This window comes from Dreissena polymorpha, chromosome 5 (genome assembly GCF_020536995.1).
Source record: "Dreissena polymorpha isolate Duluth1 chromosome 5, UMN_Dpol_1.0, whole genome shotgun sequence".
Lineage (NCBI taxonomy): Eukaryota > Metazoa > Mollusca > Bivalvia > Myida > Dreissenidae > Dreissena > Dreissena polymorpha.
The window spans coordinates 77088217-77109445 of record NC_068359.1 but is presented as its reverse complement, the minus strand read 5'-3'; the positions used below and the strand labels follow the sequence as shown (position 1 = coordinate 77109445).

The window sequence follows — 21229 nt, the reverse complement described above, 5'->3', positions numbered from 1 at the left end:
ACACCTGTTCCGACGTCGGAAAGTGATTCCGAGGCAGGGTCCAGTCCCGTGCCCCGACATGGCCGAGCGCAAAATCTCAATTTCAACAACGTAGGTGTTGACCGTTGTAACAACTGGAGGGCATCCGAACATGTCCCCCATCTTAAGCCAGAGCCATACAGCGGCGAAGAGCCTTGGGAGAGTTATATTTCCCATTTTGAGGATTGCGCCGAGCTTGGTGTTTGGAGCCAGAGGAGCCGTGTTTTATTCCTAGCATCCAGTCTTCGAGGAAAGGCGAGGCAGTTTTATATGAGCCTGGACGAGTACGAGCGCCGCGATTATTGTACGTTGGTAAAACGTATGAAACAACGATTCGGCAGCAGTGTACATGAATCGAAGTACCTTGGGATGTTGGAGAATAGACAGCGCCGGCCCGGAGAAAGCATCATCTCTCTTTGTGACGACATAAGACAACTCACAAAGAAAGCGTACAGTCAATTGAACACACAATCACAGGACATTGTTGCTTTAAATCAACTGTATAAAATAATTTCACCCGAAATGAAGTGTCGCTATATCGACAACAACTGTTCCAGTATTCACGAGGCCGCTGCAGTGATCGATAAGTATGAGTCGATCCTCGGGTATGATCAACAAAGATCCAGCCGTGTTCGAGCCGTAGACACCAACGGCATAGACCGGAAGTTGTCAGGTCTCATTAAGGGTCTCGACTCCCGCCTGGAGCGTCTTGAAAGCGTGTCTCTGGCAAGATCAACGCAACAGTCACCCAAAACAAAGAGCGAGTCGCGCAAGTGCTTCAAGTGCCGCTCGGAAGCGCATCTCTTCCGGGACTGTCCTCAGCGTGAACGTCAATCGTTTGGCGAAGTTTCTCGAAACGTTCCTGCACATTTGTCTCAGGGAAACGGCTCACGGTCGACCCAGTAGGTCATGTGTCGACTGAATCCAATCAAAATCGGCCTGCTGGAAATGTAATTCGCACCGGTAGTTTTTCTGATAAAGTTTGGGACAATGGTTTTTACGTGTCAGGCAAACTTGTTCAAGAAGTAGAATTTTTAATTGATTCCGGTGCAACATGCTCCATTTTATCAAGTACCGTTTATCAAAATATGCCTAAGCTTTCAAAATACTTCTTAACTCCATTTGCAACCCCTGTATTCGATGCCGGTTCAAATCAAATTAACTGTCATGGCCAAACTGCTTTAGAAGTTACATTAAATGGTTGTAATTTCAACATCGAGGTCTTAGTTTGTGACATTTCGCAAGATGGCATAATAGGCCAGGATTTTCTCTTGAAATATGTTGAAATTATTGATTACAAAAGCGGTAAACTTGTTACCCATTGTAATGAGATCCCGTGCTTTGTGGGCTCTGAAAAATCTTTTTCATGTCGCGTTATTGTGCGCAGGACAATTGTAATTCCTGCCAATTCCGCAGCTTTTGTATCCGTCGGCATTTCTAATAAAGATAAACTGACAAAGTACTCGCTGGCGGAACCTATCGGCTCTGCAAATCCTCACTGTCTTATGTTGCCTGGTGTGTTAACTACAAACGATAGTGACCTTAAAATTAATTATGTAAACTGTTCCGACAGCTCTGTAACTTTACACGAAAACCAATCAGTTGGCACTTGTGAACCATACATTGATCAAGAAATTTTTAATAAAGTTCAAGTACGATCAGTGACACCAACTAGTGAAAATAAAATTGTAAACCCCAGTAGAACTGATTTGCCTGAGCATTTAAAAGATCTTTATGATAGAAGCTCGAAATTTCTAGCTAAAGAAGAGTGTCATCAGTTAGCATTATTATTATTAAAATACAGTTCTGTTTTTGCAAAACATTATAGTGACTTGGGAAAATGTAACCGGGTACAACATCGTATTAATACTGGTCAAGCGCTACCAATTAAACAACCGTTGCGTCGATTACCATTGGCAAAACAGGAAGCTGAGCGAAATGAAGTCAAGAAAATGCTCGAACAGGATGTCATTGAAGCCTCAAAAAGTCCTTGGGCCTCTCCTGTTGTCATTGTAACAAAGAAGGACTCTACCGTTAGGTTTTGCTGTGACTACAGGCAACTTAATGATGTTACCGTTAAGGACGCGTACCCTCTTCCTAGAACAGATGCCTGTTTGGATTCATTAGCCGGTGCGACCTGGTTCAGCCAAATGGACTTGTGTTCCGGTTTCTGGCAGATTGAAATGGCACCAGAGGACCGTGAAAAGACGGCCTTTGCCACATCACTGGGATTGTACCAGTGGGTATGTATGCCGTTCGGCCTCGCGAATTCTCCATCAACCTGTCAACGTTGCATGGAGGATGTTCTACGCGGTTTGCAGTGGGTAGAACTAGTCCTCTACATGGATGATATAACCTCGCCAGCAAACACCATCTCTGAAGGCCTGGAGCGTTTGTCCCGTATTTTTGACAGACTCGTTGATGCCAATCTAAAGTTAAAGCCTTCCAAATGTGCTTTCTTTCAAAAGAAAATAACTTTCTTAGGCCACATAGTGTCTGAGGAAGGAGTTTCCACTGACCCGGAAAAGATAAAAGCTGTCCATAGTTGGCCAGTGCCAACGTCAGTCAAAGAAATGCGAAGTTTTCTTGGTCTTGCCTCATATTATCGACGTTTTGTGGAAGGTTTTGCTAAAATAGCTCGACCTCTCCACAAGTTATGTGAAAAAGGTATTAAATTTTGTTGGAATGAGGACGCAAATAGTGCATTTGAAACATTAAAACAGGCGCTAACGTCAGCACCCATATTAGCTTATCCAATAACGGGATTATCATACATAATAGATTGTGATGCTAGTGACTTAGCAGTTGGGGGTGTATTATCCCAGGTGCAAAACGGTCATGAACGTGTAATTGCTTACATGAGCAAAGGTCTTAGTAAATGCGAGAAAAATTATTGTGCAACAAGAAAAGAACTTTTGGCCGCCGTAATGGCTTCAAGAACTTTTCACCCCTACATATATGGTCAGAAAACATTGCTTAGAACTGATAACGCAGCTGTAAGTTGGATCAAAAAGCTGAAAACCCCGTCAGGTCAAATGGCAAGATGGTTACAGGAACTAGAAACATATGACCTTGATGTTGTTCATCGGCCTGGGCTCAAACATACAAATGCTGACGCTTTAAGTAGACGACCATGTAAAGTTTGTGAAAGACAAGAGAATTTAAATAATGAAGATACTGACAGTGATTGTGATAATAATTTAATCATAAACCAAAATAACAGTGTAACTATACGAGCAATACAACAAGACGCACAAATAGTTATAAATGGCTGGACCCCTGATGACCTTTTAGTTGCCCAATTAAATGACCCAAATATTAGTCCTATTCTTAATGCTAAGACAAACCAATTAGATAGGCCTTCATGGGATCAAATATCAGATGGTACTTCTTTTCTTAAAACACTTTGGCGCATGTGGGATAGACTTAAAGTAATTAACCAAATATTGTATTGTATTTTCATAGACACGGAAACTGGCTTCGAACAAAATTTACTTATTGTACCGTTAACGAAACGAGATGAAATTATTAAGTATTCGCATGACATTCCGTCTGCTGGACACTTGGGTTTAGAAAAGTCCTGAAAGGCAACAAATATATTTTAGTAGTAGTGGACAATTTTACAAAATGGACTGAGGCTTATCCCCTGCCTAACCAAGAAGCAAAAACTATTGCTGATGTTTTAGTAAATAATTTCATTTGTCGGTTTTGTTGTCCTCAACAAATTTTAAGTGATAAAGGGACAAATTTCACTTCACAGCTTTTTCAAGATATTTGTGATTTTCTTCACATCGACAAAGTAACAACAAGTTCGCTTCGACCCCAAAGTAATGGTTGTCCAGAACGATTCAACAGAACTCTTCAATCCATGTTGGCCATTTATTGTGAAGATGACCAACAGAGATGGGATGAGTACCTTCCACAGCTAACCATGGCTTATCATGCTTCCGTGCACAGCAGTACTGGTGTAACTCCCAACAAAATGGTGTTTGGGCGTGATGTAACCCTACCAGTAGAGGCATTTATCGGGTCACCAAATTCTTCAATTGAGGCACGTGATCCAGAGTCATATTGTAGCCAGTTACAGACGGTCCTGGTGAGCTGTCATACAATTGCGAGGAAGTCTCTTCGTAAGAACACAGCATATCAGAAGCGTCATTATGACATCAAGGCGAAAAAGAGGTCTTTTTCGGTCGGCCAAGCTGTTTGGTTGTATAACCCGATTCGACGTATTGGAGTCTGTTCGAAATTAACCTGCAAATGGAAAGGTCCATATGTAATAACAAGGAAATTAGACGACATAACCTATTTAGTAAAGAGTGGGCTAAAGTTAAAGCCAAAAGTGTATCACATAGACAGATTAATTCCCTACAAAGGAAACCATATTCCATCTTGGTTTGCTCAATTCTGCAATTGGTCAAGTGCAGATTTCGAATAAATAAATGAATTAAGTAAATATGACTTAATTTTTATATCACTATATTGTGTGTCGGTTTGATCCAAATATATAGTTTATGAGCTGCTGCAAAAGCTGGGGAGAATCAGCTAAGTTGCTCATGAAGTTGTGGTGACCGTGTTAAAGGCACCATAATATGTGATATGGGCTATATATCACATGTTTTGATAATTGAATTGGCCTGCGCAACCATATTCGTTATCGGTTATTCTTTCATATTTAAATAAATATGATGTTTTATATATTTGGAGCAGACGTTTCAAAATAGTGCTATTAAAAGTAATTAGTCGATTTTAGAGTAATGTGTGATACCTTTGAGTACTTGTGTTGCCTTTTTATTAGGGTGGTGGACACTTTTCGTTGATACCTGAAACAAATAAACTTGCTTTTTGCATATAACATTTTGATTTTGTGAACTAAATCTATGTGTACAATAACATGCAATTTGAACAGAACATTATTGGCTTGCTGTTTAAACATTCAGACATTTGTAAAATTCTTAAAGTGTAAAACACATATATTTGAGTTAATGGAGTGTTATGTATAAATGACTCATATAACTTTCTTTATGAAGATGAAAATAAGTAAGCGAGAACATATAAAGTAGCAAATTTCAAACTTATAAACTGTTATACCTTTTTGTAAATTTACAGAATGAAACACCAACATTGTTGGTTGTGCCATGCCACATTGGCAACTCAACGTCAATTTGAGAGACATGTCGAGACTGTACATCAGCGCTTGGGAGTGGAGTGTCCATTTTGCCATGTAACCATTAAACGCGCAGCTGATATGAAACGCCACATCCTTACGGTTCACCCAGATACGAAGGTTCCGGAGACGGCCTTCCATGTCAGGGAGATGGCTTGCTTAGCAATTTTCCAGGATGATTTCGTTAGGGTTTATGGACAATCACGTTCAACAGACCACAGCTTTTGGCAAACTATTTCTTCAGGGTCAAAGAACACTTTCAGCACCCTGTCGGTCTCTTATATTTCCATTAAACATGGATCTTCTACTGTTGAAGGACAATTTGACAATCAGTCATTTTCTTTCAAATTGTCTGATGACATATTTAACCATCCTCTAATCCTGAGACGTTTGGCCAAAAGGCTAGCTCAGCTGCCACTCTCAAACAGTCCCTTTGACGAGTTTACCAGTCCTGTGGATGCGGATGGAGACACCAAGGAAAAAGTCGCTCGAGGAATCGGAGTTGGGGTTGAGCACATTACTTCAATCAAATTCAACCATGTCCCATCTTTCGTCTTGGTATCGGATGAATTGTCAGGTGGCTCAACTCCACTTTTAGATGAAGTTGAGATCACAGCTACTTCTACGTTTGAAGACAGTATGGGCTACCCCGGACAACTTCTTATCCAGGCCGACTATTCTGAAACCTCCTCTTCAAACAGTCCTCTCGCTAGCAACTCCATCGTCCCTATTGAAACTTCATCTTTGTCCATGTCTTCAGTGCCCCAGGTCTCCAGTGTAACTTCTCAACCTGCAGCCTGTGTTGAAGTACCGGTTACAGCTTCGTCTTCGTCCGTGTCTTCGGAGCCGCATGTCTCCGGTGTGACTTCACAGCCTGCAGCCTGTGTCGAAGTATCTGTTACATCTTCATCTATATCTTCAATACCGCATGTCTCGGGTGTGACTCCACAGCCTGCAGCCTGTGTCGAAGTATCTGTTACATCTTCATCTATATCTTCAATACCACATGTTTTGTGTGTAACTTCACAACCAACAGCCTGTGTTGAAGTTTCAATGTCAATTGGGATCCCTGTCGCTCGTCGTTCGGGGCCAACCGAGATTATTTCTAGTGCAAACTCTGAATTTCTGGTGCCAAGGCTTCCCCCAACACCATCAAACCAAATGAGAGCCAAGAAACTGCTAGCCATGGGCGCGATGCCTTTGTTTCCTCCAGCCCGGCGAGAGTGGGACCAGGATGAGGCAGTTACCTTCCTGGAACCGAAATTCAAATGGCCTCCCCATGGCTGGAAGGGAATGTCAGCAGATCTGCGATTAATGCTCACAGAGTTTCAGGCAATGTCAATCTTGCAGGCTAGGGGATGTAATTTCAAGTTTGAACGTGTGGAACTACTGAATGCCTTCAATTTTCTGGTTTTGCCTGGAAGTTTGAGCCCGAGGGCACCAGTCGATACAAATGTACATTCGTGTCATGCTATTTATGTGAGACTGAGGGAAATTGCCCTAGGGAAAGAGGACATGAAACGGTTGCGCATGATCGAATCTGCATCCATGATGCGTGACACTGCAAATGATAAATTAATAGCAGCGTGCAAGGAAATTCCATTACGTTTGAAAAAGAAATAACTGATGTCTTCTTCTTCGTGTATTGTTCTTTATCCATGATGTGCTCCCCTGATGTCGATCCATGATTGTCTCCCCTGATGTCGATCCATGACGTGCTCTCCTGATGTCGATCCATTACGTGCTCCCCTGATGTCTTCGTCGTATATTGTACTATATTCGACTGATGAAATTGGTCTTGATTTTACTCTTCAGACTTTGATGTCTCAAATCTGTAACAATATATGTGTAACTAAGTTATCAAGACAAATAATTGCTGAGCGTGTGAACGATTGCCAAGTTTATCTTGATCCAAACATTATTAACAATTCCTTTAATTTAAAACTAATAAATGTGTGAAGCATCAGCAAAGAAACTCGATAAATGATAGTTAAATAGACAGCTTGACAATAAAGGTATACTTTACCACGAACGGCGAGGTTCACTTAGATGACAAACTAACCCTCAAACATGTGGTTGTTATTTGCGAACAATCGTTTTCCATACATTGATTTCGTGACTCAATTTCCGGTGTTGAAGGCTACACCTAACTAACATGCAAACTATTTTACGGCGTCATTACAGTCTGGACATTGACTGATAATTTATTATTATTATTGTCGTTTTGATTCACAAATATGTTGCATTTTATTGTTTATTGACTGAACTAAGTGTTTTTTTATTAAGTTCATTATGTCATTATTCTAAATTACACATGAAACAGAGGGGTAACTTAAATTGTGTGATTACGCGTTAAGTTTAAAATTTGATAATAGTTACTGTATTATCGATAATTGGTAAACGTATTCACGAATTATAACGAATTTAAATTTATTATGTTCAGTATTGTTATCTGATATTGTTGTTGCTGTTCAAGTTAAAATCAATAGATTGATTGTCTGTGCACACCAACCTTCTAGGGATTTGCGATATGAATGTACCGCTATTACGTTACTGTGTGGGTAATTATTTCATAATGATTGTGTAGTGTACAACCATTGAATGCAAAACAAGAACCTTTGTAAGATTGAAAATATCTTAGTGTGACTTATTACCCCGAGTGAATAAGTACGGCGTAATGGTATTTGGTGGAAGTTATATGCACTGGATAACAACTACTTACCAACTGTTTCTAATGTTCATGTTCGTTTGTTAATTAATGTTAGTCTTATAATAAGTTTGAATTGCAGTATATTTTATGTGATAACTACCACATGACGTTTGCTTTTGAGCTATCAAAATTCAGGAGAATTTTAATTTTAAAAGGTGGGGCGATTGTAATGACCCACCCCCACACCCATTATATGCTTAAATGCTTTATTGTTTACTGTTATACTTACGTGGAATGCAGTTTCCAAAGTTATACTACTAATGATTATGATGATGATGATGATAATTGCACTTACCTTGTTATTCGTGTAAGGCTTGCAATGTCCATTGTTTACATCCTTTTAACACAATAATCCATTTCATTTCCATGACTTATTCCGTAATACCACGAATTATTAACTGCACTAACAGAACTATTAGTATTATGTGTATTGTTTCCATTTCGATCCTGTTGTTTATTGACAAGCCATATTTATGCATTATTATGTAAATGTTATGCATAAATCTGACCTGTCATGGCCGCTATGACACAGAATTTGCCAGCATCATTGTGGATTCTGACAGCTCAGGCTGACGGATTCTGATTGGATGATTCCCGAGCTGTCAGAATCCTATTGGTTTATTGTTATTATGCTGGCAGGCTGTCATATGGTCATTGGTCAGTTAAGGTCACGTGGGCACTTTCCAGAAAGTATATAAGTGCGCTAGAATTTGAATTTGACAGCACAACTTCCATCTTGGTAGCTCCACTTGTCTGGGCAGTAAAGTGAGTAAAAACATCTTGGGTAACTAAAAATAACTTGTAACGTATTTCCGAGAAAGTGTCCACCAAACTTGTCTAATTTTGCAATAACATATTAAACCAACTAAATAAATATATTATTTAAACTGCCGCCAGTCTTGTTGTAAGAATATAACTCACAAAGAAAACCCATAAACCCATCCTGACGGACGCCACAATATGTTCAATTTTTATGACCCCGGGGGCAGGGTCAAATTTGACCCCAGGGGCATAAATTGAAGAAATTTGGTAGAGGACTATTAGATGTCTCTACATACCAAATTTGATAGCCCTAGGCCCAATGGTTATGGACGAGAAAATTTTGAAAGTTTTCACAAAATAGGCCTTATATAAGTATATATTCAATTTTGTGACCCCCGAGGCAGGGTCAAATTTGACCCCAGGGGCATACTTTGAAGAAATTTGGTAGCGGACTTTTACATGTCTCTACATACCAGATTTGAAAGACCTAGGCCCAATGGTTATGGACAAGAAGATTTTGAAAGTTTTCACAAATAGGCCTTATATAAGCATATGTTCAATTTTTGAAAAAACTTGGTAGAGGATTATTAGATGTCTCTACATACCAAATTTGATAACACTATGCCCAATAGTTATGGATGGGAAAATTTTGAAAGTTTTCACAAAATAGGCCTTATATAAGCATAAGTTCAACTTTGTGACCCCCGGGGCAGGGTCAAATTTAACCCCAGGGGCATAATTTGAAGAAATTTGGTAGATGACTATAAGATGTCTCTGCATACCAAATTTGATAGACCTAGGCCCAATGGTTATGGACAAGAAAATTTTGAAAGTTTTCACAAAATAGGCCTTATATAAGCATATGTTCAATTTTGTGACCCCCGGGGCAGGGTCAAATTTGACCCCAGGGGCATAATTTGAAGAATTTTGGTAGAGGACTATTAGAAGTCTCTACATACCAAATTTGATAGCCCTAGGCCAAATGTTTATGGACGAGAAAATTTTGAAAGTTTTCACAAAATAGGCCTTATATAAGCATATGTTCAATTTTGTGACCCCCGGGGCAGGATCAAATTTGACCCCAGGGGCATGATTTGAAGAAATTTGGTAGAGGACTATTAGATGTCTCTACATACCAAATTTGATAGCCCTTGGCTTAATGGTTATGGACGAGAAAATTTTGAAAGTTTTCACAAAATAGGCCTTATATAAGCATATGTTCAATTTTGTGACCCCCGGGGCAGGGTCAAATTTGACCCTAGGGGCATAATTTGAATAAATTTGGTAGAGGACTATTAGATGTCTTTACATACCAAATTTGATAGCCCTAGGCCCAATGGTTATGGACGTGAAGATTTTTAAAGTTTAAACAAAATAGGCTTTATATAAGCAAATTTTCATTTTTGTGACCCCCGGGGCAGGGTCAAATTTGACCACAGGGGCATAATTTGAACAAATTTGAAACAGGTTAACCCCAGAAACATTCCTGAGAAATTTCATCAGAATTGGACCCGTAGTTTAGGAAAAGTGTGACAGACAGACAGACTGACTGACTGACTGCAAACCATAAGTCCCCTACGGTGAAACCGGTAGGGGACTTATAAATATAACCCCACCCATCACTCGATGGGCAGGTGAAATAAATGTAACCCACTTGAAATCTTCTTGAAGGAGGGGCATTAATAGAAGAACAAGAGCACTGCATAACAGGTGCCAATGCTCGGCTGCGGGTGCAGTTTTAAATAAATGAAAGCTTCTTGGAAGATTTTTAATTTTTTGTTTTTAGAGGTCAGTGACCTAACCCTTTGACCTAATGACCCAAAAATGGGTGTGGGGTGTAGAACACATCATGTTGCAGCTACAAACATGTATTAAGTTTCATAGTTGTAGGTGTAAGCACTTTGATTTTAGAGCCAATGTTAAGGTTTTAGCACAACGCGGACGGCGGACCGTGGAAAGACACGACAAGCTGGCTATGACAATACCTAGGGTTTTCTCTATAAACAGCCGAGCTAAAAATGAAACTACTGACAAAAAAGCACTAACATGTTTTATTAAGAATATTTATTGAAAATCATTCTCGAAATTATCCAATTAAGTATAAAGAAATAAATCAAGATGCTGCGTTCTATTAACACATAATCCCCAGTGGAAGCCTCATTAGTATTGTTTCCTTTTCCCAATCTGAATAAGTCTAAGTCATAAAGTAGGTCAATGTCAACGGAAAAAAGAGGTCAGGTCATGTGGGTGTGTTGGGAGTGTTTATAGATAACATCCATTCAAGTATCATAGCCTAATGCAAAGCCGTTTTGTTGTTAAGCAAAACACAATATGGCTGGTTGCAAAAGCCACTTTCACTTTGCTTCTTATGGGGAAAAGGGTTAACCAAGATTTAACACCAACTGAATTAGTCTATGTCAAAAATGTAGAGAATGTCAAGGTAAACATAGGGATGGGTGATGTAAGTGGGTAGATATTGCTCAAAGACATCATTAATTTCAGTACCAATCCTTTGTAGGAAGTATTCATGAGGTTATACAAAAAGCGTCATAAAGGCCAACCGCTATAAGATTCCAGACATCTATAGATTCTGAGGGCATAAACAGATTGTTAAATAATTTTCCACAAAATGTTTATCACTTATAAATACAGGCTTTTGCCATTCAAATGTTTAATCAGCATGCCGGAAAGGCAAGTTCAATAGTTCTTAATCTACCAACAACAGTAGGATAACAAACCTTTTGATGTGATTCATTCTCTATGATATATGCTGAAGCGGTCACTATGGAAACCATTAATAACATCTTATCAGCGCGGACAGAGGCAAAACTGTCACTGAAAAACAGAACATCAATGGATTAACATAGGGCAATATTTATAAAAATATTGTCTACCATACCTTAGCATGGATTTAATTATTTGAAATGGATCTTACTTTAACTTAGATATTTAAGTGTTCTTACCATATTTGAAAGATATGAGATAAAAATGTGACTACAATTCAATATATTTGTTTACCCAAATTAACTTGTTTACCCAAATTAACTCAAGTGTAATGACAAAATTTAATAAACATAGGCATGCACCATAGACAATTATTCCCCTACTATGCATGATTGGACACAAACAAATTCATTATAATATTGTTAAGTCGATAAAAAGACTTAGGGCAAAAACTGTTTGCCTCCAAAATTCATGTCACAGTTCATGGCCTTATATGTGGTGGGAGACACAGTTGAGATAAGGTTTTCCTTGGTACCTGTTGCTCTTATCTCGCAAATATTTCAAGATTGATGTAAACTGAATAGTTAATCAACTTTTAAAAAAAGTATTAGACAGAATTTAAAATCCCACTAGTATAAATAAACTTATTTTTTAAATGATCACCCTTTACCATCAAAACTGTCTAAATAACCTGGCAGAAGAGCCCAAAGACCAATCCCACTGTTCATACATTTGTGGGTAAGTTGGCCTAATCAGCTTAATGGACATGATGTGTTGGCTTTCATACATCCATCAAATAGTAAAAGTTGTAAACACAATTCAATAAAATGTTAATAGTCAAAGGATATTTTCCAAATTGTTATTCAATTGTATAAAGTGTTGTGTGTTTTTTTAAACCTAATTCTCAAAAAGTATATATTAGTCCCTTATAACAGTATAAAATTCCTAAATAAAGGTTTCCAACAAAACATCAATAAACAAATTTGGTGATTGAGGTACCTACATTTGTTGGCTGGTGTTAGGAGGTAATTACAGTTGTTGACTGGTGATGGTGATACCTACATTTGTTGACTGGTGTTGGGAGATACTTACATTTTGTTGACTGGTGATGGAGGTACCTACATTTGTTGACTGGTGTAGGGAGATAATTAAATTTTGTTGACTGGTGATGGTGGTACCTACGTTTGTTGACTGGTGGAGATACCTACATTTGTTGACTTGTTTTATGGATGTACTTACATTTGAAGACTGGTGATGGAAGTACATGTACCTACATTTGTTGACTGGTGATGGAGGTACATGTACCTACATTTGTTGGCTGGTGCTGGGAGATACTTACATTTGTTGGCTGGTGCTGGGAGATACTTACATTTGTTGGCTGGTGAAGGAGATACCTACATTTGTTCACTTGTATTGGGAGGTACTTACATTTGTTGACTGGTGATGGAGATACCTCAATTGATGACTGGTGATGGAAATACTTTCATTTTGTTTGCTGGTGATGGAGGTATCTACATTTGTTGACTGGTGATGGAGGTACCTACATTTGTTGACTGGTGATAAAGATACCTACATTTGTTGACTGGTGATGGATATACCTTGACTGGTGATGGAGGTACCTACATTTGTTTACTTATGATGCTGGTGGTATCTACATTTGTTGACTGGTGCTGGGAGATACCTATAGACATTTGTTGACTGGTGATGGATGTACCTACATTTGTTGACTGGTGATGGAGATACCTGTAGACATTTGTTGACTGGTGTTGGGAAGTACCTACATTTGTTGACTGGTGATGGAGGTACATACATTTGTTGACTGGAAATGGAGATACAGTCCACTCTCATTATCTCGAAGTTGGCGGGAACAAGAAAAAATATCGAGATAACGAGAGTTCAAGATATCCGATCAGGCGTTTTCAAAGAAAAAAATGAGACAAAAATTAAGCTTGTTTTTAACATCTAAATACCTCCTAAGTGGTCTCACTAAAGCAAAAACCATCATAATACTCTCTACCTGATATATACGCTTCTGTATGAGGCACGATTAAGTATGCTATCTAAATGCTTAAAATGATGTTTTAAGTATTACAGAATTGCTTGAACACATGCGGTTATAATTTTTCTAAACTGTCGAGTAAACATCCGGTAATGTTGCTATTTAAAGTTATGATGCAATGAACGTCCAATCAAGACGAGGGTTTTCCATCTGAACATGCGTAAATCACGTTCCAGAATACTGAACTGTACATGTACATTTTGTAGTTCTGTAACTTTGCGACGGTTTATTTACGCAAAAATATATCTTTCGGCCTTTCGACAGGCTGTATATTAATTGTAGTTAAAGTCACAGTTAAAGTCACAGTTAAAGTGACAGGCCTTACTCAAGTGTTTATGGCTAACCAGAGCTCTAGATAAGGATTTGTGAAATAAGTAACGGTACTGCCACTGACAGAAAGAAAAGGAGTAACGCTGAAAATCAATTAGTACCTGTACTACCATATCCCAAAATACAGGTAGTACTGTACTACCCGTGTTCTTGGATATTGATGGGTGTATACCTTACTTTACAGAAACATTTGCATTAATTATAATAAATATATTTTGCTTCTTAAACAGTTACTTTATTAGGTTTTCCATTCTGAATTTTGATGCAAATACAACTACACATTAAAACTCATGACTAAATACTATAACTTTATTTTTCTTGACAAGAAAACACAAGCCAACCAGTAAGCTAAGTAAATGAACACCAATGTCACGTTCTCATCTCAAAAGAATCATTGCTTTAGCAGTCAACTGTCAAAGTTAGCACATACTATGCCAACTTTGACAGTTAACCGCTCAAGCAAACACTTCAACTGGGCTTACAGATTGAATGTCAGAATGGTTAGACGACCGTATGTAGCCATTATATGACAAGAAAGTGTTTAATTGAACCGCTTTCGGTTTAGCCGGCCTTCCATGCGCGCAGACATATTGTTTTTGACGGGCTTACGATGTTACCGGAAATCACGCCACAGAATAGATAATAATACTGGAACCCACTCTACAACTTTTCGGTAATTTAAATTAATGAAAAGCGCCGTTAGGTTAGAGACCAACAAATATGCCGCGCTGACACCGACGTATCAGTACGGCCAGATTTTTTTCGTAAATTCGTAAAAGGGATATTAAAGTCGTAATTGTACGTCCAGTTTATAAAAATAAATGCGTAAACCTTCATGAAAAAGCCGTATTTACGTCTGTACGGCCCTTATCTGGAGCTCTGGCTAACGACATTACACACGTGTGATCATTGATGCAATTAACAGATCAATTATCTACCTTCACTGAATCGGGAAAAGCCGGGAGAAGCGGGACGGTGAAGTATCAAAGAAAAATGTCTCACCTTTGCCGACACTGTGACAGTTATTCGCACTTCGAGATAAACCACAGTAAATACATGTAAAATCATGACTCAGAACAAAATTTTATATTGAGATATCAAATTATTCGACATAACGAAAATCGAAATATGCGATGTTTATTTATAAAGATAAAGAAGGAAAAAAGTTGGGACATTGAGCTAACTTCGACATATCGAGAATATCGAGACATCTGATGTCGAGATAACAAGAGTGGACTGTACCTACATTTCAAGCCTGCTGATGGAGATATCAACATGTGTTGACTGGTTATAGAGGTACCTACCTTTATTGGCTGGTGCTGGGAGAGACCTACATTTGTTGACTGGTGATGGAGATACCTACATTTTGTTGGCTAGTGATGGAGGTACCTACATTTGTTGACTGGTGATGGAGGTAACTACATTTGTTGACTTGTTTTGGGATGTACCTACATATGTTGACTGGTGATGGCGGTACCTACATTTGTTGACTTGTTTTGGGAAGTACCTAAATTTGTTTACTGGTGATGGAGGTACCTACATTTGTTGACTGGTGATGGATGTTCCTACATTTGTTTACTGGTGATGAAGATAGCTACATTTGTTGGCTGGTGTTGGGAGATTTCTACATGTGTTGACTGGTGATGGAAATATCTGTAGACATTTGTTGACTGGTGAGGAAGATACTAACATTTTGTTGGCTAGTGATGGAGGTACCTACATTTGATGACTGGTGATGGAGGGACCTACATTTGTTGACTAGTGCTGTGAGATACCTACATGTGTTGACTAGTGCTGGGCCATACCTACATTTGTTGACTTGTGCTGTGAGATACCTACATGTGTTGACTAGTGCTGTGAGATACCTACATTTGTTTACTAGTGCTGTGAGATACCTACATTTGTTGACAAGTGCTGGGAGATACCTACATTTGTTGACTTGTGCTGTGAGATACCTACATGTGTTGACTAGTGCTGTGAGATACCTACATTTGTTGACTTGTGCTGTGAGATACCTACATGTGTTGACTAGTGCTGTGAGATACCTACATTTGTTGACTTGTGCTGTGAGATACCTACATTTGTTGACTAGTGCTTGGAGATATCTACATGTGTTGAGTAGTGCTGTGAGATACCTACATGTGTTGACTAGTGCTGGGCCATACCTACATTTGTTGACTAGTGCTGGGAGATACCTACATTTGTTGACTTGTGTTGGGAGATACCTACATTTGTTGACTTGTGCTGTGAGATACCTACATTTGTTGACTTGTGCTGTGAGATACCTACATTTGTTTACTAGTGCTGGGAGATACCTACATGTGTTGACTGGTGCTGTGAGATACCTACATGTGTTGACTAGTGCTTGGCCATACCTACATTTGTTGACTAGTGCTGGGAGATACCTACATTTGTTGACTAGTGCTGGGAGATACCTACATTTGTTGAGTAGTGCTGTGAGATACATACATGTGTTGATTAGTGCTGTGAGATACCTACATTTGTTGACTAGTGCTGTGAGATACCTACATATGTTGACTAGTGCTGTGAGATACACACATTTGTTGACTAGTGCTGGGCAATACCTACATTTGTTGACTAGTGCCGGGAGATACCTACATTTGTTGACTTGTGCTGGGAGATACCTACATTTGTTGAGTAGTGCTGTGAGATACCTACATGTGTTGACTGGTGCTGTGAGATACACACATTTGTTGACTAGTGCTGGGCCATACCTACATTTGTTGACTAGTGCTGTGAGATACACCCATTTGTTGACTAGTGCTGTGAGATACCAATATTTGTTGACTTGTGCTGTGAGATACCTACATTTGTTGACTAGTGCTGGGCAATACCTACATTTGTTGACTAGTGCTGGGAGATACCTACATTTGTTGACTAGTGCTGGGCAATACCTACATTTGTTGACTTGTGCTGTGAGATACCTACGTTTGTTGACTTGTGCTGTGAAATACCTTCATGTGTTGACTAGTGCTGTGAGATACCTACATTTGTTGACTAGTGCTGGGCAATACCTACATTTGTTGACTAGTGCTGGGCCTTACCTACATTTGTTGACTAGTGCTGGGCAATACCTACATTTGTTGACTAGTGCTGGGCAATACCTACATTTGTTGACTAGTGCTGGGCAATACCTACATTTGTTGACTAGTGCTGGGAGATACCTACATTTGTTGACTAGTGCTGGGCCTTACCTACATTTGTTGACTAGTGCTGGGCAATACCTACATTTGTTGACTAGTGCTGGGCAATACCTACATTTGTTGACTAGTGCTGGGAGATACCTACATTTGTTGACTAGTGCTGGGCAATACCTACATTTGTTGACTTGTGCTGTGAGATACCTACGTTTGTTGACTTGTGCTGTGAAATACCTTCATGTGTTGACTAGTGCTGGGAGATACCTACATTTGTTGACTAGTGCTGGGCAATACCTACATTTGTTGACTAGTGCTGGGCAATACCTACATTTGTTGACTAGTGCTGGGAGATACCTACATTTGTTGACTAGTGCTGGGAGATACCAACATTTGTTGACAATTGCTGGGCAATACCTACATTTGTTGACTTGTGCTGTGAGATACCTACATGTGTTGACTTGTGCTGTGAGATACCTACATTTGTTGACTGGTGCTGTGAGATACCTACATGTGTTGACTAGTGCTGTGAGATACCTACATTTGTTGACTTGTGCTGTGAGATACCTACATTTGTTGACTAGTGCTGGGAGATACCTACATGTGTTGAGTAGTGCTGTGAGATACCTACATGTGTTGACTAGTGCTGGGCCATACCTACATTTGTTGACTAGTGCTGGGAGATACCTACATTTGTTGACTTGTGTTGGGAGATACCTACATTTGTTGACTTGTGCTGTGAGATACCTACATTTGTTGACTTGTGCTGTGAGATACCTACATTTGTTTACTAGTGCTGGGAGATACCTACATGTGTTGACTGGTGCTGTGAGATACCTACATGTGTTGACTAGTGCTGGGCCATACCTACATTTGTTGACTAGTGCTGGGAGATACCTACATTTGTTGACTAGTGCTGGGAGATACCTACATTTGTTGAGTAGTGCTGTGAGATACATACATGTGTTGATTAGTGCTGTGAGATACCTACATTTGTTGACTAGTGCTGTGAGATACCTACATATGTTGACTAGTGCTGTGAGATACACACATTTGTTGACTAGTGCTGGGCAATACCTACATTTGTTGACTAGTGCCGGGAGATACCTACATTTGTTGACTAGTGCTGGGAGATACCTACATTTGTTGAGTAGTGCTGTGAGATACCTACATGTGTTGACTGGTGCTGTGAGATACACACATTTGTTGACTAGTGCTGGGCCATACCTACATTTGTTGACTAGTGCTGTGAGATACACCCATTTGTTGACTAGTGCTGTGAGATACCAATATTTGTTGACTTGTGCTGTGAGATACCTACATTTGTTGACTAGTGCTGGGCAATACCTACATTTGTTGACTAGTGCTGGGAGATACCTACATTTGTTGACTAGTGCTGGGCAATACCTACATTTGTTGACTTGTGCTGTGAGATACCTACGTTTGTTGACTTGTGCTGTGAAATACCTTCATGTGTTGACTAGTGCTGGGAGATACCTACATTTGTTGACTAGTGCTGGGCAATACCTACATTTGTTGACTAGTGCTGGGCAATACCTACATTTGTTGACTAGTGCTGGGAGATACCTACATTTGTTGACTAGTGCTGGGAGATACCTACATTTGTTGACAATTGCTGGGCAATACCTACATTTGTTGACTTGTGCTGTGAGATACCTACATGTGTTGACTTGTGCTGTGAGATACCTACATTTGTTGACTGGTGCTGTGAGATACCTACATTTGTTGACTAGTGCTGGGCCTTACCTACATTTGTTGACTAGTGCTGGGAGATACCTACATTTGTTGACTAGTGCTGTGAGATACCTACATGTGTTGACTAGTGCTGGGAGATACCTACATTTGTTGACTAGTGCTGTGAAATACCTACATTTGTTGACTTGTGCTGGGAGATACCTACATTTGTTGACTAGTGCTGGGAGATACCTACATTTGTTGACTAGTGCTGTGAGATACCTACATTTGTTGACTAGTTCTGGGAAATACTTACATTTGTTGACTAGTGCTGGGAGATACCTACATTTGTTGACTAGTGCTGGGAGATACCTACATTTGTTGACTAGTGCTGGGAGATACCTACATTTGTTGACTAGTGCTGTGAGATACCTACATTTGTTGACTAGTGCTGGGCAATACCTACATTTGTTGACTTGTGCTGGGAGATACCTACATTTGTTGACTAGTGCTGTGAGATACCTACATGTGTTGACTAGTGCTGGGAGATACCTACATTTGTTGACTTGTGCTGTGAGATACCTACATTTGTTGACTAGTGCTGGGAGATACCTACATTTGTTGAGAAGTGCTGTGAGATACCTACGTTTGTTGACTTGTGCTGTGAGATATCTACATTTGTTGACTAGCGCTGTGAGATACCTACATTTGTTGACTAGTGCTGTGAGATACCTACATTTGTTGACTTGTGATGTGAGATACCTACATGTGTTGACTAGTGCTGGGAGATACCTACATTTGTTGAGTAGTGCTGTGAGATACCTTCATGTGTTGAGTAGTGCTGTGAGATACCTACATGTGTTTACTAGTGCTGTGAGATACCTACATGTGTTGGCTGGTGTTGGGAGATACCTACATTTGTTGGCTGGTGTTGTGAGATACCTACATTTGTTTACTTGTGCTTTGAGATACCTACATTTGTTGACTGGTGATGGAGGTACCTACATTGGTTTAATGGTGATGGAGGTACCTACATTTGTTGACTGGTGATGGAGGTTCCTACATTTGTTGACTAGTGCTGGGAGATACCTACATTTGTTGACTGGTGATAGAGGTATACATTTGTTGACTGGTGATGGAGATACATACATTTGTTGACTTGTGCTGTGAGATACCTACATCTGTTGACTTGTGTTGGGAGATACCTACATTTGTTGACTTATGATGTGAGATATCTGCATTTGTTGACTGGTGTTGGGAGATACCTACATTTGTTGACTTGTGCTGTGAGATACCTACATTTGTTGATTTGTGTTGGGAGATACCTAAATTTGTTGACTTGTGATGGGAGATATCTGCATTTGTTGACAGGTGTTGGGAGATACCTACATTTGTTGGCTGGTGATGGGAGATACCTACATTTGATGACAGGTGATGGGAGATATCTACATTTGTTGACTGGTGATGGAGGTACCTACATTTGTTGACTGGTGTTAGGAAGTACCTACATTTGTTTGCCGGTGCTGGGAGATACCTACATTTGTTGACTGGTGATGGAGATGCCTACATATGTTGACTGGTTATGGATATACCTACATTTGATGACTGGTGATGAAGATACTGACATTTTGTAGGCTGGTGAAGGAGGTACCTACATATGTTGACTGGTGCTGGGAGGTACCTACATTTGTTTGCTGGTTCTGGGAGGTACCTAGATGTGTTGACTGGTGTTGGAGATACCTACTTTTGTTGACTGGTTTAGGGTGGTACCTACATTTGTGGACTAGTGTTTGGATGTACCTACATTTGTTGACTTGCGATGGAGGTACCTTCATTTGTTGACTGGTGATTGAGATACCTACATTTATTGAGTGGTGTTTTGGAGATACCTACATGTGTTGGTGGGTGATGGAGATACCTACATTTGTTGAATGGTGATGGGAGATACCTACATTTGTTGACTGGTGATGGGATATATCAACATTGTTGACTGGTGACGGAGGTACTTACATTTGTTTACTGCTGAGAGAGATACCTACATTTATTGACTGGTGTTTGGGAGATACCTATATGTATTGGCGGATGATGGAGATACTTACATTTGTTGAATGGTGATGGGAGATACCTACATTTGTTGACTGGTGATGGGATATATCTACATTGTTGACTGGTGATGGAGGTACTTACATTTGTTGACTGGTGTTGGAAAGTACCTACATTTGTTGGCTGGTTCTGGGAGATACCTTCATTTGTTGGCTGGTGCTGGGAGGTACCTGCATTTGTTGGCTGGTGCTGGGAGATACCTACATTTGTTGGCTGGTGCTGGGCAAAGCCTACATTTGTTGGCTGGTTCTGGGAGATACCTACATTTGTTGGCCGGTGCTGGGAGATACCTACATTTGTTGGCTGGTGCTGGGCAAAGCCTACATTTGTTGGCTGGTGCTGGGAGATACCTACATTTGTTGGCTGGTGCTGGGAGATACCTACATTTGTTGGCTGGTGCTGGGAGATACCTACATTTGTTGGCTGGTCCTGGGAGATACCTACATTTGTTGGCTGGTGCTGGGCAAAGCCTACATTTGTTGGCTGGTTCTGGGAGATACCTA

The 21229-nt window shown here is 39.8% G+C and overlaps 1 protein-coding gene across 2 annotated transcripts in view; it reads right to left on the bottom strand.

Moving 5' to 3' along the window:
* Nucleotides 1-21229, bottom strand: part of LOC127882036 (cyclin N-terminal domain-containing protein 1-like) — a 57483-nt gene that overhangs the window by 7767 nt on the left and 28487 nt on the right. For both annotated transcript variants that reach the window (XM_052430427.1, XM_052430426.1), the window contains one exon: nt 11396-11492. In XM_052430427.1, the coding sequence (XP_052286387.1) occupies nt 11396-11492 (97 nt within the window). The remainder of the gene's footprint in view (nt 1-11395; nt 11493-21229) is intronic.